At 36.2% G+C, this 27,058-nt stretch overlaps 1 protein-coding gene across 3 annotated transcripts in view; it reads right to left on the reverse strand.

Annotated features, from left to right (window-relative positions):
• Window positions 1-27,058, reverse strand: part of CBLB (Cbl proto-oncogene B) — a 132,909-nt gene that overhangs the window by 35,022 nt on the left and 70,829 nt on the right. For all 3 annotated transcript variants that reach the window (XM_074856170.1, XM_074856186.1, XM_074856178.1), the window contains exons 5-10: window positions 18,195-18,351; window positions 14,006-14,127; window positions 11,467-11,604; window positions 9,834-9,921; window positions 7,396-7,527; window positions 3,334-3,537 (exon numbers count right to left, since the gene is read on the reverse strand). In XM_074856170.1, the coding sequence (XP_074712271.1) occupies window positions 3,334-3,537; window positions 7,396-7,527; window positions 9,834-9,921; window positions 11,467-11,604; window positions 14,006-14,127; window positions 18,195-18,351 (841 nt within the window). The remainder of the gene's footprint in view (window positions 1-3,333; window positions 3,538-7,395; window positions 7,528-9,833; window positions 9,922-11,466; window positions 11,605-14,005; window positions 14,128-18,194; window positions 18,352-27,058) is intronic.

The raw sequence follows: 27,058 nt of genomic DNA on the forward strand, positions 1-27,058 counted from the left end.
GCAGACAGCTGGGAAATTAATTCCAAAGAAGATGGTAACTCCCCAGACAAGGTAACTTCATCTAGTTATAGAAGAAAACATTTTTAGAGAATGTAAATTCACTCAAGCTATTGAAAACCTCACAGGCTCCTATACTGCTAGGGCCTTCCTCTATGTATTCATGTAATATTATTTGATCAAACAATTATCTTAGCACTTATGAATTCAAAATTATTTACTCTTCGCAAGAACTCTTGCACTATGCATTTTCCTTATTTTTTTCTTTTCCAATGAAGTGTATCGATTTACATCTTGTACAAGGTAAAGTGACACATAACTTAATTCATTGAGACAACGGAATATTAAACATAATGGAATAATAAACATAGTCTACTAGAGACTGAAATACCCTCTTTAAAAATGAAAAAAGCCATTTTTAATATTTACCTGAGCCTGTAATCTGCACAGATTTTTTAATGTGCATTTCACAATGTTGTGCTTGGCTAGCACAAACAGTAGAAAACTGAGAAAAGGAACACTCCAGGCAATAACTGTATTAGCTAATCCCATACCATGGGGCTGGAAATTTCTCAGCAATGAGACAATTAACAGAGGTTTTGGCACCACTCTTAATCTTTCTTTCATAAAGAAATATCTGAAGACAATTTGGAAAGTAAAAAAAAAAATGAGCTGCTTGATGAGGCAGATAAACAGACTAATTGCAGTGGATTTCTCTACAGCTTCTGTTACAGCTGATCTGCTGCTGCTGACTCATACACAACACCTAGCATTAATTTTTTTTTTTTTTAAAGTGTATCCATTTACTCATTCCATTAAAGAATGAATAAGTAGCTTTGTGATAATTCTTCTCCTTAAAGTAATTTCAAGTCTGAGGTCCCTTAGGGACTTAATTCAGATACCTCTTACAGTCTACGAGTACACTTCAGAGACAGAGTGATAAACTGAAGAATTGGTATTTTTCTGATATCCAACTTACATTCATAATTCATACAGGTACAGCAGGTGATAAAAACCCCTGTATCTTCTTAACACTTTAATGACAATTCCAAAAGTGTTTTTCAGGTTTTCACTTTGTCAAGTAGAGCTCACTTAAAAAAACACTCAGTCCCCTTAATCAGTGATGAATCTGACTGTGTGTGCTTCTAAAATGAGCTTACTGCAACTACTTTTTGCATTGTGCGTATATTTCCAAGTACAAGTCCCAAAAATAGTGGAAACTGGTAGTAACAGCTTAGAAACATTTTAACAGTGCCCCTCCCACAAGGCTTTCAGGACAATAAGGACTAATTTGAATATTTCTGCAACACATCATGAAGCCCTAAAGTCACTTTCATCAAGACTTCATGTCCCTGTAACTTTCCTCTTCTAGCAAATTTAACATCCCAGCTCACTATTAGCCAGGTATGTCACAGGAATATTTTCTCAGTAATACCACATGGTCCAGCCAGGCGATCTGAGACAAAATCAGCACATTTGATTTTCAAGGATTAACAGCTTTATGTTGAGAAAGCATATGACAATCCTTGCAATAAAATAAGAATTGAAAAATATATTCATTGGGATTACAAAGTAACAACAGTATCAGCAGGCTGGCTGCAAGAACTAAATTACTGTCTTTGTCATCTAACTTCCATTGTTTCAACAAATCAAATGACTACAACACAGCCATTATGCAGTACCATGTTCATATTAACATAATTAACATGAAACAAAAGAAAAATTCAAAAAGAGTAAAATCCTACATAATGTCATAGAGGAAAAGAAGAACTTTTTCTAGCAGGTTCTGAAGAAACACTGTTTACCATGAAACATAAATAATGACTAAAAGAAATAGACAAGGCTGATGAAGGCATGACTACCAAGAAGTGTATATAAATAATGCCATATTCCACACAGGTGGTGTGGTTAAGAGCATCACTGTACAACCACTGGTAACAGTTTTAAGAAGACGACAGCAGCTGAAAATCACCAAATGACCTGATAATTCAACATTTTCAAGTAAGGACTTCAAGAGGCTAACAAAAAGTGAAAAAGGTTGTTCTTAAACATCAGGGATAATTAGTAGGTTTCCTTCACTGAGCAATGAAATTCATGACAAAAATAGCAAGCACCAAAGCACTCAAGCACTTGGTGGATACTGAAAACAAGACTTCTTAGAGTAAAGCCTATTGTTCCTTCTTTTGATAAAAGCATAATGCATTTTTGCCTTATCATGGAAGTGATAGTGTTATAAAAGCCCATCAATTCAAGGCTATCTCACAGAGGTCAGGCTGCAGACTGCAATTTAAATCCGGGCAGGAAGGATAAACTGTTCCCAAGAGCAGGCCATGTTGTATTACATACGCAAGAATGATTCTTATGACTTAAGAGATTAGGAAGGATATCAGAAGTATGCATATTAACTGACAGATACACTCAGATATGAAGGTGAAATGCTTTTTTTTTTCTTTAAAAAAAAAAAAACACAAATACAACAACAAGGAAATGGAAGAGTAAGATGTTACAGAATTAATTCCAAGACAACTATTCAATCTAAATGACCTCAGTAAAAGGTAAAATGTAGAAAATGCACTGTAAAATCCAGTGTTGCATGGCCTATGACAATATCCCTTACAGTAGTGAAAACTACCAACATAAAATAAACTTTTGTTAATGACAGTGGGTTTTTATCAGTGATAAAATCTCCTGTGACCAAAGATCCCAGAATTTAACATAGAGCACTTTCAGAACAAAAAACATCCCAAAACACAAAGTCACTATGAATAATCTCAGATACACTTTTCCTGCTAAAAGTACCTAATACTAAAAATACAGAAAAAAAAATCACAGACAACTCACTTAAGACATGATTAACAGCTACTTCTGTGCAATACAAATTATCACCTTTACAAAGCAGTAATATTTATAACCTATTTAGAAACCCCAGTTTAGTCCTAAAATATTCTGTGCATGTGAACACACACACACATAGAAAACGAGTAATATATTCTGTACATACGAAATTTTTTGCTCCTTACAAATAAAAGTTCAGGGAATTGTCCATACAACGTATTTTGGATAAGGGTCTCAAGCTGGTGCAAACTCATGCTTCCCCCAATTTAAACAGAATTAACTTGGTTCATATCAGCTGAGAACATGGAATTTTACTTTTTTTTTCCTCCTATTGAACTTCAATATTATTGCTGCAATACTGATGCATTTTTCAACCTGAGAACTGTTCAGTGAGTTGCTGAAACCTAGAGCATGACGTGCAACATCTCATTGTTTAAAGTTACAGGCAACTTCATCTAAAAACATATAGCTTTATCTGTTGTACAGTATTTAAAAGTTTACCTTTCGGACTGAAGCCAAACGATTCATCATTAAAGACTCTTCTCTATCATCATCATCATCCAAGTCCAACATGGGCATACTAAAGCTATCAATAATACTGCAGCACCTGGAGTTTTCATCCCTTGGATCAAAGGGATCCACAATGATTGGTTCAGTTCCTTTGATTTCACAGCGGCAGAAAGGACAGCCTTGGCCATCAGATTCCTACACCAAGACAAAAAAGTACATATATTTTTAAAAATGAAAAATAGAAGTAATTTTAAAAGTCAGTCTTACATTTTTCTACACAAAAATGCCCTTAACAGGTCCCTAAGAGCTTGTAAAGAAGCACTGGAGTAAACAGGAAACAGATTCATAGATATTTAACTATAATAAATGGTAAATTGACTTCACTTTTAAAGCTGTCTCTCTTCAAAAGATTAAACTTCACTTAGAAGTAACTAACCAAAATGCAGCCATGCTCTCTACAAAGCACCAAAATTGTAATTGTGTTAGTATTACAGGTCAGGAAGTAACACCTTGCCTTTTAGGATTACAATTTTCCTATTTCCTCAGAGTAAAGAGGCGAAGTGTGTAGACAGAGAGAATGCACTTTATTATATATCTTTTACATTAAATATAAAGTATTTCTTTTTCATCTCAGGTTAGAAAATGCAGATGAGCTTTAGGGCATGCAGCTTCTATTCTCTGAAGAACATACATACAGTCCATCGTGGCTGCAACATTACCATCTTTCAGTGATATGCATACAGAACATCTAAAGCTACGAGCATTTGTTGACATGTTTAAGTAACAAACCAGTACTTTACTATATTTTCAATAAATTATGTAAAACAAGGAACTATTTTCACATTATCAGAAACAAGAATTACTTGAATTTTAATTTGTAAGTGGTATATTATTTTCAAGCAGCCCTATTTTCATTCCTTTTACTCATTTCAGAAATATTTTTTCCTCATCAGAAGTAATCAAAAAGCCTTTAAAGTAATTTCAGACTACTAATGAACAAAAATATCAGAGAGAAGTCTTTCAAGCACTTATAAAAAAATTTTTCCATCAAGAGGCACAATGTACATTTGAATTAAGAAAAATAAACAAAACAAACTACACCCTATAGAGGCCTGAAGCTTTGAGAGATCAAGATAATTCAATCTGAATTCATAAATCACATTGTGTCATATTTGCAGTCAGGCAGACAGACAGCTAGAGAGATACAAACACCAAAATTAATTCTAAACAACCTACCTATCACTGAAATATCATCAAGCAAGAAGAGCTTTTTCATTTTTCAAACGTAAGGACTGCTTCAATTTTTTTCTAGCATTATTTTTATCTTGACACTTGCCAGTCTTACTAAACTGACAGATGATTTTACAGTTTGTGGAAGAACTGTACCCCAGGCCAGATAACTACATATGATGTCTCCTGACAACGGTCATGTCTATTTGCATGGTTAGTACTGGATTTTAATTTTGTATGGAAAGATATATGTAATCTACTTTTAGCAGCCTTGCATCCTAATTACAAAGGACTAGTCAACATTACTTACCTCAGAGTGCCTCCAAGTTATACGGACCTACTGAAGTAATCACTGTCAAGTGAACAGAAGTCTTCCCTTACTCATGCAGTTCTTTACAGTTTCATTTTCTAAAAACAGCCTTACAGATGAGGCACAGAGCTTTTCATTTTCGAGGCTTACGTGTAGCTGTGTTGTCAAATAGTTCTGTACTACCAGTTTCCTTCCTTTTCAAAAGCACTAAGTTCACCAAAATATATTGGGTAACCAATCACAGCAGCAGAGACTTGTATTCAACAGTATGAATACAACTGAGAAATTAAAATTGAGATCCGAGATGTCTATAATGAATACACATGTTTGTCCATGCCCATGGAAAGTTTTATTTAGAACACTGAGAAAGTAGCTATTGTGAACGTTACAGTGCAGCATATATGCCCATATGTTTTTAGAATCAAGTCCAGACATGTAGTTTTTAGACAAGAATAGGTTTCTCTGGAAGAAAAATGAGATTTTACTCCTGTTGCCTAATACAAAAAGGAAACAGTTAAACCAACTCTTGAGAGACTAATCTCCATAAAAGTGAACAACTCTGAATCATCCTTGGTATTCTATACAGATCTGATGTTGCTTACTCAATTTTTTTCTGCTTAGTGAAAGCATCTGTACTGGACCTCTTGAGGCATGCCTAATGACCCATTATGCTGCCAATTAAACACTAGCCCACCAGAAGCTCGCAACAGCTGACACTGTTACAGTGTAATATTTCTTCGTTGTCTCACTAATTATACAAAAGTTAAATTTGTAATGAAGTCCAAAATGTACCTGGCCGATTACAGCTGGTTGCAATGTTCTGATGACGCTTGATTTCGAACATGTCAGTTCTCTGAGCCTAAAATGCTTTGTTGTCCTCTTCCTGAATCCCTAGCCTTTCACCAAAGTACTGAGGACCTTCTCAAGTTTCCAGAATCAGAACACATCACTTGGCACAACACTGGAATGTGCTGCTACCATGCTATGAGACACCCTGCAATCAGAAAGAATTCAGTCTTTTTGCCTAGTCCTTTCAGCTAAGAAGAAAGAAAGAAAAAATTAAAAAAATCTACAGACCTCAGAATTTCAGAATTATTTTAAGTCAAAGATTAATATAGTCAGACCTCTTAAATTTGTTATTCAGAATGAAACTGGTAAGAACAGAGAAAGGGTACTTCTGAAATGAGAAATAATGTTCCAGCTCAGCAGCTGCTTAGTAGTGAAATAAATATTCTTATTTGGGTATACCTAGAACGGAATTTTCTCAGAATTTCAGATCTGTGGGCAACTTGAAAGATTTGTGTTTGGAGCATCAAACGCAAATTTCAGAAGAACACAAAATTGGAAACTGAGAACATTCCTTTTTCAGCAAGCTTTACTGCTAATGGAAGAAAAACTCAGATGATACTTCTGATACATTGTGTTGGCTTGCCAATTATCTTCTTAATTAGGAATTTGAAAAGAGAAACTGTAGTACTTTAAGTCATATCTCAAACATGAGAATGAAAACTCATTAACTGAGATGAACTCATTCAAACTCAGGTCAAAAATGGACTAGAGTCAAGGATCCTTTTTACTCTTTTCACTACATTTGTAACCAAAGGCAGGTGCCTAACTGTGAAACAGAGTCCTGCCTGAGAATGGGATGACCCTTACTTGTCCCCTTATAATATAGATATGAAAGAAGAAAGAGTCAGGGGGAAGGAGACAGATTTGATTCACTTTGAGAAGCACCTATTAGGAGAAAGTCTGAAATTGTAAAGAGGAATGACCTCTGCTTTTGATTTTAATTTTTAAGTGAAATGCTTGTTAACTACACTGAACTAAAGGTACCAGTCCTCCCTTCTCCCACAGATGGGTATGTCCATGAACAAGATGGACAAAACACACCAACCTATATCAGTAGGAAGTCTCTCTGTTTTTTGCGATATTCGCTAAATTACATTGAGAGATCAGTGTCCCCTCCATTCAATCTCTTACCCCAACAACCATCTAAAGCTAGGTGGTTTAGTGCTTTACCTATTATTAACATGAAACACAAGAGTCCTAAGCTTATTTTTCTACAGGCCATTACATGGCTTATAGTACTGACTGAATCCTTCTCTCACAAAAGACATACTATCTCCTTATAAAACACAGTCAGTTACCCGCTCTCAGCTGCTACCTGTCCTCTTCGTGCCTTTTGAATATATCATGAAGTGACCTGGGTGGCTGAATTGGCACCAAATGCCCAGCTTCCACTGCCTGAGTAGATACTGCGCTCAAGAAACAGTTTCCACTTAGCAGCATTCAGCAGATGGCCTTGGCAAGCCTACAAGACCAGATTTTAATGACTCCTGGAACTTTATTTTTCACAGATTTTGGTCCACTAAATGAAAAAGCTTATAATCTTAAATATGATTGTCCTTGAACCCTCTTACTGAATACCTGGAAAAGTAAAAATATACCCACACTGTAAACAGGGATGTAACAGAAATCCATCCTCTTCTCCACTAACTGAACTATGACAGTACCTGCCATGCTGTAAGACAAGAAGTGCACATAAGGTGTCCACAAGGCTCTATCTTCACATCCTTATCATTCTCTGCACAGATTTTACACAGCTGAAAAGTGGAACCCATTTCACAGTACAATTCATACTGCTCCTGTAACAAAAGAAAGTCAAGTGATTATTTACTGTGATTTTTTCACAAAGAATATACTTAAGGACCATTAGTGACAAACATTTCTCTGAGTCCCCTATTTTCCAACCCACTTTAGTTATTAGTCAAGAAGACTATTGCTACTGATCTATTTAAAAGCCACACTAAGGTTACTGAAACAGCTTACTTTTTCGCTTCTTCGAACCTATGATATACTACAATAGATGCTACAAAAAAAGTTTAAGTTATCTGTGGCTATTAGGTTTCCTACAGACTTCTCACATCTAACTGCTATGCAAGGCATATATCCTGCTTCCTGGTTGCAGCTGAGAGGAAGATAATGAATACATAGTTGTAAATGAGAAATTAAGTGATGAATGTGAATAAAATTGGGACTTCCTTTTCTAGGTATGAGTTTAGGACGAATAAAAGTTACTCGAAAAACTGACAAGCAAGAGGGCTTTCTACATACAACAAGTATGTAGTATGTTTAACTAAACTAAACAACCCTTGTGAAGGAAGTATGGCAAGAATACTCCCCAGGATAACATGGCAACAGTCATGCAACGGTCATTTGGTACTTTGTATCCTTACAAGACTGACAGGAAGGTATAAGAACACCTTCAGGAGGAATAAATAATAAATAAAACTTGAGTCCTGAACAGTTTTCTAGAATTAGATATTGTTGGGGAACTGGCAAAAATGCATCTGCATAGAAATAAAGCTTTTTTAGTCTTGAAAAACCAAATTTTGAAAGCTTAAAATAAGTAGAATACAGGTCACAGGAAAATAAGCAGCTAGTGCTGAGTAAAGGGAAGGGATATGAGGCTAAGAAAAAGAGAAAATAAGGGAGAGAGCTCGTATCTGGAGCTGTAGTCAGTATATACTAAAGATGCTTATGGTGGAGCTCTTGCAAAGAATCCATCTGCAGCAATCTAGCCCTGAGCCACTTTTATACCATCTTTTCATAGTTTAAACAGCTCTAGTGACAGCTTTAAACTACAGTAATTAAATATTATTTAAGGCAGCATTCACATAGTTCAGACTCTGTTGAATTACCATCAGAATTAAATAATGGTGTCCTCATAACTACAAGTTCAGAAGCAACTGGATTCATTCAGTGAATTCAAAATACAACATGATTGGCTTGTGAGGAACAAGGTAATCACTGAGAATGTCTAAGCTGCTTTTCCTTTCCTTGAGGAAAAACAAGGATACAGGGCTAGAAAATCGTTCTATGCAACACAAATATCTGATATTTCTGCATTACTCTTTCATTACTATTTTAACACTGGAGGGAAAAGGGGAAAGTCAGAAAAGTGGAAGTACTCAGGCTTTCTCCAGGTAATTAATTTCAGTCATTCTCTTATGAAATGAAATTTTTACAATGATATTCCTGATAATACCATAGACAGTAATGACTACTACTTTTCTAAAATATTTCTAGAGGTGGAATGCACTCAACGCTCAGAATTACAGAAGATTCAGCAGGTCATCCAATCTGCTCTGAAGAAATGGAAGACCATCCAAAACACTATGGCTTGTACCTAACTCTGATGTCTTTCCCTGAACATATCCTCAAGTCTTCCACATGCTTTAGTAACGAAAAATGCTCTACATAGAATACCTTACCCTTCTAGTGCTAACTTCAGCACCATTTTTATCAAGCATTTGTGATGGCTACTTCCTACTAATTGAGTATTAAACATCCACATATTAGTTTAATCATCACTTAACAAGACTACAAACACATCTAAATATTCTAATTTTCTTGCAAAGTGTCTCCCTTTAGGCACTTAATTATTTCTGTTGCTTTTCCCTGATCTCTCTTAATTTGCACAACAGACAAAGAAGAAAGGATAGAGAGACCCTGGAACTGGTATCTTTGTGGTATATGAACTATACTTTTCCTCCTGAACCTGTCAACAACATGTACCATTCCTATTCAGGCTTCCAAACTATATTTTGATCTTGATTTTATTTCTGTATTCCCATCTGCTATTAGCAAGGAAACACCAAGCTACATAAACCTGTAACATAAATATCAGAAAAATCTTTAATAACCGTTAACACATTTCTCACTTCGAAGAGGCTTAGAATAAACAAAACTTTTCAAGACATGTCGTCTACGTCCCTATCAGCTCTAGAGTTTAAAGGACTGTTATCCTGTTCTTCATCTAAGCCCTTCTATCAACAACATATTTTCACTCTTATAAATTTATTTCTCACTTTTTAATAAAAGCTTATTATCACTGCTAGATGAGATAGTAAGGGAAGATTACAAAATAACTGACAAACTCTGAACATACCTGTGTGACTTTTATGTGATCATGTGGTGTGGGTTCACATAATCCAGTCAAATCAGGATTATAACTTCGTCCATCTGGGAACAGATAGCTGCATCACAAGAAGACTGTTATAAATATGCATATCTCTTTAGTTTTATTAGCTAAATAATACCTATGAAATTTCAAAGGGGCACAATAAACTACAGCAGACATTAACTAAAATGCATCATCTTTCCTCAGCCATCTATCTTATCTTTTGGGAGCAACTGGATACATGCTCAAGTCTGTCCATAAAAGCACAGGAAAGATTTTGACATCACATGCACAGCTACCACCAGAATGCATGTGGGCTTTGATTTGCAGGTAATTTTCTGAGTGTAGCTCAACAGAATATTATTTTAGATCTTCATTTCACAGTGAGCTTATACTTGCATATGTTCCCACTGATCTCTCCACTGCAAGCATCACGATCGGTGACTCAATAGACTATTTCAACTAATGGAGCAGAATAGAAGGTAACACACATTTCTGTTTATCTGTGTGCATTATGATATATAAAGTGTTATATATATGTCAGAATATAAGTGTGTATCTGTGTATATTATGACAAGAATCTACACTGAGAATCCAAGATGCAGACTAGACTTTAAGCAAGAACCAGTGAGGGCATTTCAATCCTGTGGAAAATTAGTAATAGGTTAAATGATATTACAGAGACCGAAAGTTGTTCTACATTCACATCTATGGAACCTCTTACTTGGAAACAATTTCTTGAAAGCTGTGTTGTTAATTCACACTGTGAGAAAGTTATATTTACATAGGGTACAAAAAACTTCACTCTGCATTAAATATTTTCAGCTCTAGTTTTTGTTTGCTCTGAGTTTCTACTAGAAACACTATCATTATAAGTGTGTTTTTTATTACAGGAATGGAAGCATTATACCTGGATAAAAAATAACTGGACTGTGCAGGACTGAGAAAAATTGCAAGACTGTAAAGGGTTTCTCAAGTTTTTTTTGAGGATTGATCAATTGTCCCAGTTATTGTTTGCTGTTGTTTTTTTTTTTTCCCCACTATGATCATGTGGATATATCAAAACATCATGTGGATGTATCCCAGTGAAAAGACTGACACCAAAAATTTGTCTGTTACTTTAGCCAACCTAGTAAAAATGTATTACTTCTCCCTATAAACTTAGATTCTCTTATAATTATAAATCTTTTCAATAAACTATTAGAACCTGGAAACTGTTCTGGCTGCACAATATATAAAAAAGCAATTACATAGCTTTCAAATCATTGTCCAGAGTTAGACACATGAGTAACTGGCAGTAGTAACTGTTCAATAAGCTTAAGTGCATGTGGGACTCTTATTGGGGCGGGGGGAGGGATCAATGTGACAGCTGCCTGATTTTATTTTCTCCTGGAATTCATATGCTATGAGATATGGCTTTGGTTAACTTTGGTTAATGGAATTACCTGGAAACAAGTGTTTTTCAAATGAATAAAAGGGATGGTCCTTAAACTCCAAAGGAATGCTAAACACCATATCTAGATTCTCTGTTTTAAAGATCTCTAATAAGATATAAGCATCAGAAGAACAAAAAAAAAATCCAGATTTCATACCTATAGTAACTATAGGAATTTGTACTTACAATCCTTCCCGGCTGCCATCAATCAAAGCTTGAAACAGAGGCTTATTGTGAGGTATCGTCTGCAGTATGTTCCCATCACCAGTCACATATCCAATGGCCCACTGTCCCAAGCGAGTGCAACTCAGCCTGAAAATGTAGCTTGATAAAAACAGGATGAATAAAAAGTCAGTGTTAATCACAGTTCAGCAAAACAAGTGAAGAGAGTAAGGATGGCCTCTGGTTAAGACACTGAATTGGGTCTCTGAAGATTTGGGTCAGATTCCCAGTTCTGCCACATGTTCTTTCTATAACCTTAAACAAACCTGCATCTTTTACACTTTCAGGTGCCCACTGGCAGAAATAAGGTAACAGTAGCACCCTACCCCCAACTTCTCATTTGCTTGCTTTTCAGCTCTCAAAGTGAAAGCTGCACATTCCCTGGGAGTAGTCTTACTACGTACATTTAGACATGCCCATAAACCTTTTCAAGAACAGTGTATTATATTATCAAGTTTCCATAGCTACAACATGTATCTTTGGTGCATACACAGGCCAATAATCTGAACGAATGGAAGGGGAGTTATAAAATATCTTTAGATGCAACAGAAATGGGGACAACGAATAATAAAAACTGCTCTACTAGCAATGTTAATTTTGTGTGCACCAGAGGAGGTGAGCAGGACAGAAGAAATATCACTTCTACTTCAGAAAATACCAGGTAACACCAACCCAACTGGACTTAAATTTAAATACTTCTGTGTGTTACAGGTGATAGCTGGGAGTATACATAATGTAGAGAGAGCGCACAGCAGGAGGGAAAGGAAGATTACAGGCAATAGTATTGGGCATGTTTAGTTGTTCTTACTAAAAACTTTAGCCCTTTTCATGTCAGACACCATCTCATATGCAAAATCCTCATTCAGAAAAGCATCCCACAGTGAAATACCACAAACTCAATTTTGTATTACAGAGCAGCTTTTCTTCATTATACATCAATATTTTATTTCCTTCCAAACTATTTAAAATGAGAAATATTAGCCTCCCTGAAGTTTGTCATAGCTCTTACAACCTTCAATAGGGCCAGCATTATATTGAAGTAGTAACTATTCATTTGAACAGAATCTTGTAATTTCCAGGACATTTTAGACAGATTAAAGAAGCAATTTCACTTCATATCTCCTCTTTCACACTCCAGCATTTCACCTAAGCAATTCAGAAAGTAATTTTCTGATATGCAATAGGAAGTTATCTTAAAACTAACTCTATTTACAAGGAACATAAATGCACCTTCAGATAATTCTCTATTGCTCCTCTTTTATAATCACAGAATCAGAATCAATAACAGAGAAAATACTAAGTATAGCAACCACTCTCAAAATCAACATAGTTATCTGACTTATGTAGTAATGTTCATGAGTGTCAAGTTAAAAATCAATGTCATTATGCTGGAACCACAAGATCCATGTATATATGCACTTGACCAGTCACATAACTGAACAAGATACAGTATACTGCTTGCTAAAAATCAAAAGAAACCAAGTACAGAATATGGGTAGAACTGTTGCTAGACTAACAAGTTGCAAATGATGCACTTTTAACTATGTATACATGTGATCTTGTAGCAAAGTTAGACAACCAGACATTAAGGAAAAGGCTTTATAACTGAAAGGAAAAACTAGCAAAATAAGAGTTAGCCAATATAGAATTAAATCCATTAATGAATTTTTATTTCTCTAATCTGAGTGAAGAAAAAATAGGACAACAGAAGTGGCATAAATGGTAAAATTTCAGTTTGAATAATTCAGTATGTATAGCACCACACAGAAATTATTTTAAAACTCTACACATTTTAAAACTCTACTACTCAAAATTTATGATATTTAATATGACAGTTTCCGTTTCTAGGTGCAGAGTTTGTGATACAGAATCATTACTGTCAAAGAAAAAAAAAAAAGAACAGAAAGGAAAGCATAAGCACTGATTAAATTAATAATTTGTGTGCTACCATGAAAGACGTTAAGATGATTTTTACTATTAAGCAACAATTCAACACAAATGTTGAAAAGCAAATTTTATTTTCAAATATACTTTTCAAGAATGCATTGCTTGTTGTACCTAATTCAGAGTAAGAACGGAAAAGCAATGTAATTTCATTTTTTTATTCTATTTATTTGTATTTATTTAGACTTTCATGTGCTAATACAGTATTTTTTTTCTTGATAGCTGTAGAAGAATTGTGGCATGAAAAACAGATCATAGCTACTAAACTCCTATGTTTTAAAATCTAAAAGATCAGCATTTTTTGAATGTGGAGTTCTGAGTTTTAGTACTAAACTTTTTAAAAAAATACGTTTTGATACAAATAAAATCACAAGTATATAAAAAAAACCCTACTACTTCTCTGATTCACTCTGTTACAAAAAAATAGCCAAAAACTCACTCCTTCAATATTGCAGTTAGTGTAAGTATCACGCAATATAGGAGTATGAACCTACAATAATTATGTAGCTTCTGAGACAGCAAGTTTATTTGGGAAGCAATAATCAGCAAAACCTCTCACCTCCCAGGTTTAGTGCTGTATTTTTGCAACCTCGCTTTCACTTCATCATAAGTCAGGAATGCCATATATCCAGGATGCGTCACAGCTAAGAAGTTCCAATTCCTTAAGATTGAACCCCATGGCTAAAAAAAAAAAGACGACAAACAATTAAACAGATGCAGCCAGGTAGTTATATATTTCTAATAAAACTCAAGTCAATTTGTCAGAGACACCTAGAATGTTTTAGCTTCAGCTGAAAAACATGCAATTTTGGTTAAGGTCCAAATAGTACAAAAGACAGTCCTATATAACCAGCTTTGCTACAAGGGTTCCTTCAAAAGAATTATTCCAAGAACAGCAAGTGTAAGCTTTTGGATAAAGATTTTGAAGACTTTGAATTTAAGAGATCTCCTATTTGTAGCAACATAAAATATTAAACATCATGTTTAGTTAGAGCCTGGACAGTATGGCTCCATGGTGGTTTAATAAAAACACAATTAAGCCTATTTGTGAGAGGTCCTGAGGCACTTTCATAGTTAATGATAAGTAACACTAACAAATGAAGCTTAATAAAGCCACTAATTTGAGCTGTCATTCCTTTTCTTATTCTCTACTTCTTGATTTCTTCCGTTACCATAATGGTATTACAGACAGAAAACAAAACAAATATTGACAGCACTTCATCACAGTCTTTGTTGACCTGAATAACAAATGCTTCAGAAAACTCAGTGAAACATGCCTGATATGCTAGCACTTCAAAGAATACAGAACAGTGCTTTACTGTAAATGAAGGATGATTTTTAAGTAGTGGATTAATATAAATATATTAAGTGTTCATTGCTAGCACTTGGAGAGACAAGAAACTGCCTCTGAATGGTTTGGAGATTTTTTTTATGTATTTGTCAAAAGATCAAGGCAGGCGAAGATAAGCAGCACAAGAGAAGAGGCTTGTGTTCTTGCATGTCCTACAAATTCCCTTTAAAGAGACTTCTACGGGCTAGTAAGGCAGAGATAAAACACCTGTATGACACACTTGAGCAGAGTATCCTAACAGTTCTGCTTGAGATTATGATGTATTTCCCAGGCAAACCCTAACCACTACTTAAACATGGATGAACACCTGTTTTATTTTAAAATTAATACCTCTTCAAATCAGACACATGAAATAGAACAGTAAGCTTTCAGCACAGAGGCCATAAGAAACCTCAAGTGTTCAAATTTGTACAAAAGAAAGGAGGGGGAAAAAAAAAAAATCACAATCCTAGATACAGCACTGCACCTTGCCAGCTCCTCTCTGCCCTCTCACCAAAGACGGATGCCAGGATCACATGAAATATTTTAGTTGCCCTAACTAGAGAAAAAAGGAGAGTTGACTCTTCCCCTTTCACCACACCAACACTGACGATTCCTTCACAAAAACAGAACGTTCTTTCTCCTATTGTGTTACTCAAGTGCATACACGTAAATGAAAAAGGATGATCAAACACTCAGTACTTCAATGTTTTGTTGGACCGTGGTAACATAAAGGCTTGCTACAGGACATCATAAAAAAAAATTCAAGTAGCATGCAGATTCCTTGGTGAATCACAACCATCAAGCTTCTAAGTTGACAGTAGACCATATCTTCCTCAAATGCTTGGACTCTGTACAGAACATCACACTACTGCTCTACCTAAAAGATGATGTGACAGTACAACTGAAAAATCAGAGGGCAAGAATTCATAGTTTTCCTTGTGCACACAAACACAGAGAAAGGTTAAATGGGAAAAGATTTGTACACTTTCTCTTCTATGGGAATATTTTTACACAAAAGGACAACTTAAATGAACATGTTAACAGTGACAGAATGAAGTTCCTTTCCTTCAAAGCATCTACGTATTCCGCCGTGCTAACTTTGTCTCTGGTCAGAGAACACAGCACTTAAAGCTGTGCATGCATACAGTGGGGAGGCAGGGGGAGCAACTTCACTTTTACAGGATCTCCATAAAAAGCAGTCTTCCCTTCTGTGAATAAGCATCATTATAAATGTAGCTTTTCTGTAACACAACCCACAGCTGGCAAAACAGTATTTTGATTACTTACGCAATTGGGATTTTCTCTTCGTGGGTGTATGCACACATAGTTACAGAAGCTGTTTAAAAACCAGAGAAGTAAAATGTAACCTCTGGGAGAGGTTCTCAGACCAAGTTCAGTGCAAGTTCACTTCAACAGTTACGCAGCTATTGCACCAATTGGTAATCTGTTTGGCAAAAATTCTCTCTGCTTCTTTGTTAAAAGTTAATCCTAACCAGTCTTCTCTCCTTACATGTATCAACACTGCTGATCCCCTTTTTCTAGCACAAGCCATGGTAATGAATCAAACCAGCAATGGCCCCACAAAAAACCCAATGCAAACAGATATGCATCAGCTTACAGAACAAGGAAAATAAATCTCATCTGAGGCTTCTGTCCTGAACTTTAATGCAATCTATAGGACCCCACAAGCTGTTACTTCTCAGATCGCTGACTTCTCATTTAATTTTATATTTGATGTACAAATTAAAACAAAAAACCCTCAAACTCTGTTGTTATTCATAAGCAGAATGCTTAGTAGAAAGAAATCCTACAGAAAGGAACCTTAAATACATTTCATAGTGATGATATTGCAGATAAATTGGCCTCAGACATTTTGCAGTCAAGTCTGAGATCAAGATTTCAGCTTTGTTACCAACCTGAACACCATATTAGTTTGCCAAACACTGAATAAAAGGGAGAAACTTTGACAAAGTAGAAACTGATCCTAAGGCTGCAACGTTCAGACAGGAATGCTTGATCATATCACACTCCACATGAAGGGCAAAGCTTAGGGGGATTTTGCTAAATCGGCATAAAGTACAATGATCTGTATTCTCTAGTTTATTATTTCATCAAAGACAACCCCCAAAGTTTTGTTCAAACTTGCATAACCTGTGTGCGTTTTAATAAGTGACCAATGTTTGTGGTTAAATTAAACAGAGAGATTACTTACTCCATAACATTTTCAACTTTGATACAGTTTTGACTCAGAGTGGGGAAGAGATGATCAAAAATCAAAACTCTGTAAACTAAAACCATTAACCACCTCTGGCCAAATCTTAATATCAACTTCACAATGGCACCCTTTCACATAACAGCAAAACCAAGAAAGCTAAACAGATTATCACAGAAAAACATGGAAGACTGAACAAACACGTGGCCCAGGTTTTGATGTAAAATTGGTATTTTGAATGTATCTCCAGCAGGCTAAAGAATAATCACAGAACCATAGAACCATTAAGGTTGGAAAAGACCTTTAAGATCATCGAGCCCAACCGTTAACCTAACACTGCCAAGTCCCCCAATAAACCACATCCTTAAGTGCTTGATAACCTTTTCAGTGGAGAAATTTTTCCTAATACCCAATGCAACTTGAGGCCGTGCACCGTTTATCACTGTATGGGGTAAAGAAACGATCAAGTAAATGGTTGCATACCTCAAAGATTGCTGTATACAAAAGAAATATCTAGAATGACAAATTCAGAATCAATACATCTAACACGGATGCAAACCATCACAGCCTTCTATATTGACTAAAATAGTTCAAGTATGTTCTGTAGAAGGGACACAAGGTTAACAGAGGCACATAAAATTCATACAAGCTTCTTTCAGATAAATATTACCTATTAGCAATAATATAATTAATGTTATTCCCAAAGATGGTCCCTTATTGTAAATAAACAGCAGAGCATTAATGGCAAAAATATGTTCATAAAGAAGAGTTAGGCCTACATTTAGCCTAAAAAAAAAAGTTATATGCAACTTTCCTTACGTGTTTGTAGAAACACTTTATATAAGTACAGATATAAAAGCACAGTGAAAACAGAAGTAAAACTTAGATAAGTACCTGAAGGTCTAAGTTTCTAGGAATGCATTTAAAGAATAGTGAAAAATAAGTGAGCAGAAAACACAAAGATATTGTAATCATACTAAAGGATGTGCAGAAATGAAGCAAGTGTTGACGGATTTTTTCAGTTTTTCAGATGTAGATGCTGATGTCCCAAACATCTCTGAAGGACTAACATTTATTTCCGAATTCTAGTGTCTCAATTATTTCAGGTTTTCCAAAAAATCCACCTCCTTGATCCATAGGTGCTTGCCTCAGGGCACTAAGCTTTTCAAATTCATACAAGTATCTAAAATTTTCAAATCTTACCTGAAATAATCTAGTGAAGATATCAAATTCAAAAATTGAAATGTAGTCATTGCAGGTCAAGTCAATAGTAGATTTAAGAGCCATTGCTTCCAAACCAGAGCTTATCTGATGAACTTCATGAAGGCACTGCCTGAACACTTTCCATGGCACTATAGTTCTGTGAGAGGGGTGGGAATAATAAATTTAATAAAACCATGTATTTAAGACATCAAAACTAGACTTTTAAAAGAAGCGGAACATTAATTTGGTTTCTCTACAGACAAAAAAAAAGTTTTCTGAAAGCAGCCTAAGCAAATGAAAGAACAGTTTTCCTTCCTTTAAACACTGCCAAACAAAGTGTACTTTTTTTAGTACAAAGTGTACTATCTTACAACAAGAAATGTTCAAGCTTCCTTAGGAGGACAACAAAAAGAACAGCACAGAAATTGAAATATCCTACCAAGCAGGTGTAGCAACCAACCTACCTCACGCCCTCTCAGAGATAACGTAAAGGACCAGAGCTCTGTGCCTGGTAAAGAACTCCTTTCTTCACACTTCTCTTCTCCGAATGATAAGCATCAATTTAGTATCAACTGTGATGACATTTTTTATAGCTAAAGCTCATAAACACTGGTCAGGTAACATGATAGCAATCAACCAGATACCACTGACACTGGTCCAAGGCCTGTCATAGCCCAGGACAGTTACATGAATATTAGAAGACACATCTTCTCAGATCTTCACCTTCACACATTCTTGCAGGATGGGGAGTATTTTCAGACAGTAGTGAATGTGGCAAAAGGTGAGAAATCGAAATGGAAGGAAATTAAAATTATCCTCTCTAATACAAAGCAGTGTTCTGTCAAATTCAGTTTCTATTTGCATAGTCAGAGATATCAGAGACAACACAGTTATTTTGCCAGCGAAGTGTTTGTGTTTGAAATCTGACATGAGGCTGATCACTTGGAAGTGCTCCATTTTATCACTCTCAAAACTATGAGAAATTGTTCAATAATAGAAATTTTTCTCATATCATTAGGGTCAAATCCAAATTTTGCAAAGCCGTAACACCTTCTCTTAAACTAAGTTCTGCCTCACATTGAGAGCAGATTACAGGATATCTTGAAAACTTTTTAATTAACCAAAATATAACAAACATATAACTATTAACAAATATGTAACAATTTTCAGGACTTAAAATCTCACACATTCATAGTAATTGTTGTTAATAACTGCTAAAATGACAGATACAGGCCTCACAAATCAATATTTCTTACAATTTTTATTAGTTCATATTGCCTTATTTTTGTAAGAGCCAAAATGTTTTACTCCACTTTGTCTATTTTCTTATGCAGAAATGTATATTACTTCGTAGTACAGTGCTATGGGGGGGGGAAAAAAGACCGACTGTATTAAGTTGGTTCTGCATAATAAATATGCAGTTAAGCTAAATTAAAACAAGTAGTAATCTGAAGTACAACACTAAAGACACACTCCTGTACTTCTACCACATCAGGCATTTGCTACATTTGTACGTGCAAAGAAATCTACTTGTTACTTAGAGGCTTATATTGAGAAAGTCATAAATGATAAAATGTGAAGTTTAATAGATCTCAGCAGATACTTTCATCTGTGTATGAAAAACAGGAAACCACAAAGAGCTGAAGAGAGATACCACATCAGATGCCATTTAAGAAAAAATGCACATCAAATTTTGATTATGGTAAAGAGAGAATGAAACATTGCACAAAGTTCAGAGAACAAAGTTGGAAAACGTCAGTGCTTTTGTGGTGTTGAAGTTGTCTTAGTTCAAGAGCCTACTGTTTATTTAGTTCCTGGAACTGTGGCTCTGCAATGTTTTCTGATTCTCTTTGTACACCACCCTAAATGGTTACAGCACTGGGATCATGCTGAAATGGGGTTAGAGAAGTTTTTGGTTTTGGTGTCGGGTTGGTTTTGGGGGGATGGGGAAGGGGGGGGCAGGGGCAGGTAGGGTTTGTTTGGGGGTTTTGTTTGGTTTCTTGTTGTTTGTCTTTTTTTTAAAGGGTTAAGACAATAACCCTTAAGTAAAAACCAACAGAGAATCCATCAGGAAAGATTATAGCCTTACTATACCTTAAGAACTGCTTTTTCATGCCTCAGCTGACACAGTTTCACGAAAACATGTTCATTAGATGCGATTAATAAATAAGTAGGATCTTTCGCTACCTATTCACTAACACACTGCACCCCCAAAACTTCACCAACAACCAAGAAAACAAACAAAACTCTTCCAGAGAATATGTTTTTAGAGCTCTGTTGGCTAGTACTTTGTCTAAGACAGAAACGAGATGTTGGGAAATAAGTAATTAGCTAACGAAATAACATCTAATGTTATTTCATGGGACTTCTCCAAGAACAAGTGTCCAAAAAAGTGGTGGCCCCAATTTGAAATTCACTAAATTCAGCAGATTTCTTGCTGCAGCTTTGTGGAATAGGTCTTTTATCTTCTGCATTCTTAAAGAAAGGTGAGAACTGGTTGTTGAAACACAGTAACACCTATTTCTTAGCAGCTGCTTTTATACAGGTTATACAGGTATCATTCCTAAATACTCTGGAAACAGCACCAGCCAGGGATCATTTCCCCCCAGTTTATATAAGCAAATTGTTGCTCTCAAGACCTTGCAGACAGCCCACATTCACTCAAACTGAGGGTGTTACAGAGCCTTAGCAAGGTGAAGGATTCTGAAAGACCCTCTCCTCCTGCTCCTACAGCACTGACATCTGGTGACCTCTCAGGCATGGCAAGAAACAGCCTCTTCTGGCAGAGATCTGGGAGGGGGGTCACGCAGAACGCTTCCCACGCTGATGAGGAGGGGAGAAAGGTTTTCAAAGATGGCTGGCAAGTTGAGTTTCTGTTTGAGTTAACATTTCACTGCTCTTGCTTTTTGTGTCTTAGGCTCTATGCCTTTGAAAACACCTCTTCATTATTCAAATCTAAAGCGTTATTTTACTTGTTTGGGGAGGTGGCAGGGGCAGTAGGAGGGGGAAGGGAACAGGACCAATGAAACCAAGGTTGAGATTGGGACTGTCCTAGTTGACAGCATGCTTAGATTGTTGTTTAAAAATATGTGTATTTTTAAACAGAAAAAAAATACTGCCTTTATAGAAAGAAAAAGTAGGATCCTGTTTGTAATGAAATACTGCCTGCAGCATTCGGCTCCTGAACCACAGAAGTTATCTCCTGTAAGTGTTTTCAGTGATCTTTGTCCTTGTAATATTTGTTGCATCATGCCCTAATAATACCCTGCACTAGAGGCTGGCAGCTATTCTGCACATGCCTCATGCTATTAGGCTGACCTGTGGACACTCGTCTAGGAGGAGGTGAGTTAGTCAGCTCTGCTACAGCTCATCAGAAAGATGTGATTTGACATCCCAGTAACATTAGTTCTCTATAGAATTAGGTTGAAGAAGTGCAGCGTCTCAGTATTTCAGGTATTTAATCTTAGTTACATAAGCTATCCCTTGCAGTAGAACGCACATGACTCCAGCTGAGACAATGTTCTAGGGAGTATCTCACATGAGAGGGTGGTATTACATAGTCACTGTGCTTTCCTTAAATGTTTGATGCCCAAAGTTAAAAGTCCTACTATACATGCACACATTATGAACAGATACACCCTGGGCTTTTGTAACAGTTTCTCTTTTTATAATATAATTTTGGGGGAAAAAAAGACAGTGAAGTAATACAAAAATATCTGACGACATTACATGTACATACTGTTGCTGTGAAATGTGTTACTTTATTACAACCTTCAATTAGTTCAAAATCTTCAGAGAGATAATTTCAGAAGGAAACAAAAACATGAAGGAAGCTGAAATGCACACCTTATACAGCAGAAAAAGGTTATGGAGGCCCTTTTACAAGGAAAACCTAATGTCTATGTACCAAACTCGTAGGAAATGATTCATCCATGCAGTGCCTTTGTACTACCTTTCCTCATCATTAGAGCAGAAGCAAGCCCATACCAATTTAAGGAAAGAAAACACAAAATAAAACAAACGATCCTGAGTAATTTTCCTGAAGGGGCTTTCTGTGCACATCTTATCTCTCTCAAATCAACAAAACTATCTGTATCTTCTCATTTACTTTGGGGTTGTCGTCTTATTTAAGTCCTGTCAAATACCCTAAAATAAGCCATTTCTCCCCCAAGCCTCTCAAAATGACACTACTTCTCCACAGTTCTTCTGCAGTAGTAAAATTAGTAAGTGTAGTTGAAGAATGATGAATTAAAAAAGATTTTTGAAAATACTTTTATAAGATGGTACCTATTTACTATTATTGACACACGTCAAAGGGAAGCGTCACTGTATAATTTCAAATAGTTTCAGATAGTTTCAAACACTATCCACACAATTTCCATATGTCTAAAAGATTAGTGTCCAGCATGTAATTTTCAAGCAATTTAGCAGAGGAATTTAGGTTCTCCCTTCCCTCCTGCCCTGATCATGTGTATGAAGGATTTTCTTAAACTCCCTGAATGTTTCTGCATGATTAAAAAGCAAAAGACATTAAAATAAACCTGGAGAGGAAGCAAGTATTTTCTGAACCTGCAGACTAGAGCACTTCAGTAGAACTGCAGAGATGCAGCTATTCTGGAATGTCAAGTGACACTGCTTCCATTTGAACCAGAGCAGACCACAAGTATGTCTAGGAACATAAACATGTACCTGTGTAACTTACACATACAATCAACATTTTTGTCTGCAAGAGACTCTCTTAAATGTTGCCAGAAAACATAACATGAAAAGGGCATTACTGTATCCAGAGCAAACTCAAAAATATTCAAGCAAATACTGACCCAGATAGAAACAACATTCTTTGCAAGTCTGCAGTGAGCAATGTGGATTTTGGTTTATCGTCACTGAACAGAGCATTTTCTTAAGACTGCTGCTTCAGTTTTAAGTGAGAGGCCACATGTTTTCATTGCTTCTGAACTGCAGAGCAGACAACTGACACACAAAAGGCTTGAGAAGTTCACTCCTAAGAGAAAAAAAGGAATTCGGCTATATCGTGCCAGTACAATCATTAAATAATCATATAATGCAGAAGAAATATAGATGAATCTAACATGAAAAAAGAGAAGGTAAAAGGGAGAAAACGAGCCTTATGAAATGTGGACAACATGCCACCAAAAACACCCACTTCCAAAGCTGCATAACTGGACGTTGGTGGAGAGACAGCAAGTTAGTACTTCTTTAAGGGCCGCAGGAAGTCTGTATTTCCTGAAGCATTCCCGAAGGGATACACTTATCTATATATTTCCAACTCTGACCTCTAACCACAAATCCGAAGCACACCCATGCTCCTGCACATCCTTTCATACTTAAAACACTGCCTCTCCATCAAGTATCTGTTCTGTCTCATCATCTCATGTGCCAACTATTACAACCTTCTTTTCTTTACCCTTTCTACATGCAATTTTACCTTATTTTTAGCCACCCAGAACAGTTGTGAAGACCACTGTCCTTTTCCGTTTTTTAATCATATCTTGCAACTTTCCATTAACTAGCTCTTCTCTATATTATCTATCTTCTTGTTCAAACTTGTTTGTGTTGCATTTGTATGAAAAAGATCTAATGAGATTTATGTCTCACTAGCACCCAGGGCACGGTACCTCTGCTTCTACCTCAAGTTTTTAGACAAGGGTATCAATAAGCCTATTTCCCATGCTGCTGATCACCCAAGGGAATAACCATCCTCTAAAAGCCCCATTCCCTGTTTGCTTCCTTCTCTTTAAAAGTTCCTGTTGCCAAAACACCTTTCTTGATGGTGATGGATGCTATGGCACTCAGATCACTGCCTCTTCCTCTTTATCTTTGGCTTCCCTTTACACTTCAGTTCATACGATGATTTGAAGCTTCTTTGGGCCAGGACCATCTCTTCAGTCCATATTTTCACAGTGTTCAGGCAACAGGAGGGCTCTTGTGCACGATCAGCAGCAAGAACAGGAAATCAAGTAATCAATTAAGGGGATCAACAAGGTGTTAAAACCTAGCTTATTTGAGGGCTCACATACCAGCAGCTAAATGTTGTCAAGTTGTGTATTGTGGTCTACTTGCTTTACTGCTTGTTCTCTGAACCCAGGCCACAGAGGCTCTGTCTGTTCTATCCTGAGCCAAAAAGCACTGACCACAGCAGAACCACAACTACTCAAAATTTAGAATATTAATCTGAAATACCCTGTTTAACTGCTACTGAGAAATCAATAGTCACATTTTTTCCTAAACGCCAATAAAAAATAAATACATTTCAGGCCTCAGCTGGGGAAAAAGAGTATCGTAGCATTAAAATAGTAATGTGTTTGACCCTAGCAGTGAAAGAATTTCTATTTCCTCAGAAACTAGAAGTTGGGGGAAAATCAATTTATATGACAATAACAACAGAAATGCATTCAATTTTTTAAGGTTTCACAATGAAGAATAAAACCTTAAAAGTTAAAATAAATGGCAGAACTATGGAGAATTGAAAATCTAAGAACATTGACATTTCACTGCTGATTCATTCTGCAACACGAAGACAGCCACAAATCACAAATTTCCATAGTTAAAGCCCTGCATGACTTCACCATAGCTTTCAAAGTCAGAGGCTGGAAAGATCTGTTAGGTCATCTCACCCCTCTCCTTCTCAGTTCAGGATTGGTCCCAGTGGTATTTTGCACATTTTTACTCAGAACAGAAAACTAGTAAAAGATGTGAGGTGCTATTAAAATGAGCAAGGAACCAGGGGAAATTAACATCAAGCGCTATGCAGTGATAAAATGCTGATAATGAAGAAGCTATCAGATTATGTTTTATATGCATATTTACAACCCACTGGGGCTTACTAAAGTATCTGTAAACAAATGTAACTGCTGATTACATGCCTTACAATTTCACAGTTCCATTTAACATTACTATTTGGCTGAACATTTAACTATCATTTGCTTCAGCGCAACTATAATGGTAAACCATGGGTGAAGATTCACTTCACTAAAACCACTTGCTCCAATAATTGTATTCTAGTAATCAGTATAAATTAAAAAAAAAAAAAAAAAAATCACACCTCCTCAATTTCACTGCTTTCCTGCTTTTGACACTATCAAGCTCCTTCTTGGGTTAAGATCTTGACCTTGACCGTGGTGTAAAGCTTGTGTCAATTTATTCCTTAGTTCTTTTTTAGCCAGCTCCTTTACTTTAAGAGGCTCTCTTCCTCCTCATAGACTGTGAATATGCCAAGGAGCTCCATGTGTCAGCCTACTCCAGTCATTCAGCCTCTGGAAGGTTCTCACTCATTCCTGATTTTTGTTTTCACAAAGCAAATCCAAAATCCTCTCTTCCCTCATCTCCCTGTTAACTTTTCTCTGTCAGCTTCCTTGACAAAGTCAATACACCAAAACCATTCTGGGCCTTCTGACACTGCTGACCTCCACACCTAACCCCTAATTTGGATACATGTTCTACTTTGCCCTTGCAGAAAAATCAATTCCTCCATTTCTTTCTTCATCCTACTGCTATTGTCCACATTCTCCTTCCACCTAGATAATCAAAATCTCATTATCTCCGACCTTGATTTATGAATCCTCCCTATCCATTCCTAAATCCCACATTATTCTCTCCAGATCCTTTCCAAGCATCATATCACTTCCAAGGTTTTCCATTCTCCTCTGAAACATGTGATACTGGAAAACCTCACAATTGTAAAGGCACTGTTTACTCCTTTTGCACTCTCTGCCTATGGGAGGGCTTATGACCTCCGCTATCAATGTATCTGCTGCTCTCACAAGCACCATAGCATTCTCTCCCATACAAGCTCCTCTAGCTACTGACATTATCTAGAAGTCTTGTAGAGGTGTACCAGAAATGCAAAAGTTGAGCAGGTATCCGAAGGCTAAGAATGTGTGAAGTTACCTCAGCACACTGCTCTGATGGCACCATTCAAATTACTTGCTGAGTTCTACCTCTGTGTTTTCTACAGAAATTCAAAGAACGGCTAGATGTGTGATCAGAGACTTGAGACACTTGGCCTAGACATTTATTTTGCTAATGAGTTTGAAGTCATGTGAATGTACACCTGACTAGGTTTAAACACGAAAAGAATGACTGCATCCTATCATAATTATTATTAACAGGATGAATGAACTTAGTTATGGCTGTCAATTTTGCAGCAAGTGTTCAGACAGACAAATGTAACCAACAAAATCAGAGGCTTCCTGTTCACTGGGGAAAAGCAGTGAAAGAAATCAGATATAAATTTTTTTTTTAACCTACAAACTAGACTCTTGGGAATTGTATTTTTTGAATTTTATTCCTCAGCAAATTATAATATATTGCTTTCTGTAAATGGAAGCATAGGTCACATTTTCAAAAACTGAAAGCCAAAGAGTCAACTTCAAAACATAAATGGCTACTGACCTCCTTCTTGTTAGTTAGAATATTTCAAATTAAAGGAGGAAAAAAAAATGCACTTTACAAAGAAATCAAGGCAGAAAGGGATTATATAAAAGCTAACAATTCATTAGGTTTACAAACATGAAGATTATATTTATAATATTATGATGAAAATAATAATAAATTAATCTAATAGTTCCAATTCCCCCCTTCCAATCAGGTCAAACAACGCATCGTAATTATTTTTTGTGCTACAGTTTACCCATCAGAAGCCAAGATCCAGCACAATTTTTTTTTTTTTAATGCTCTAATATTAAGCAGCATTACTTGGTGACCTCAAAGTAAGGGCTGCTTTTCGCAAACAAGTGAGGAGTCCAGGCTTGCTAGATACAGCCAGGGAACATAAAATATAGTTCCTCCCTGAGCTCCCTTCATTGCACTGCATATCTAAACAGAGCTGGAGGTTTCAGATAGTC

This window comes from Strix uralensis, chromosome 2 (genome assembly GCF_047716275.1).
Source record: "Strix uralensis isolate ZFMK-TIS-50842 chromosome 2, bStrUra1, whole genome shotgun sequence".
Taxonomy (NCBI): domain Eukaryota; kingdom Metazoa; phylum Chordata; class Aves; order Strigiformes; family Strigidae; genus Strix; species Strix uralensis.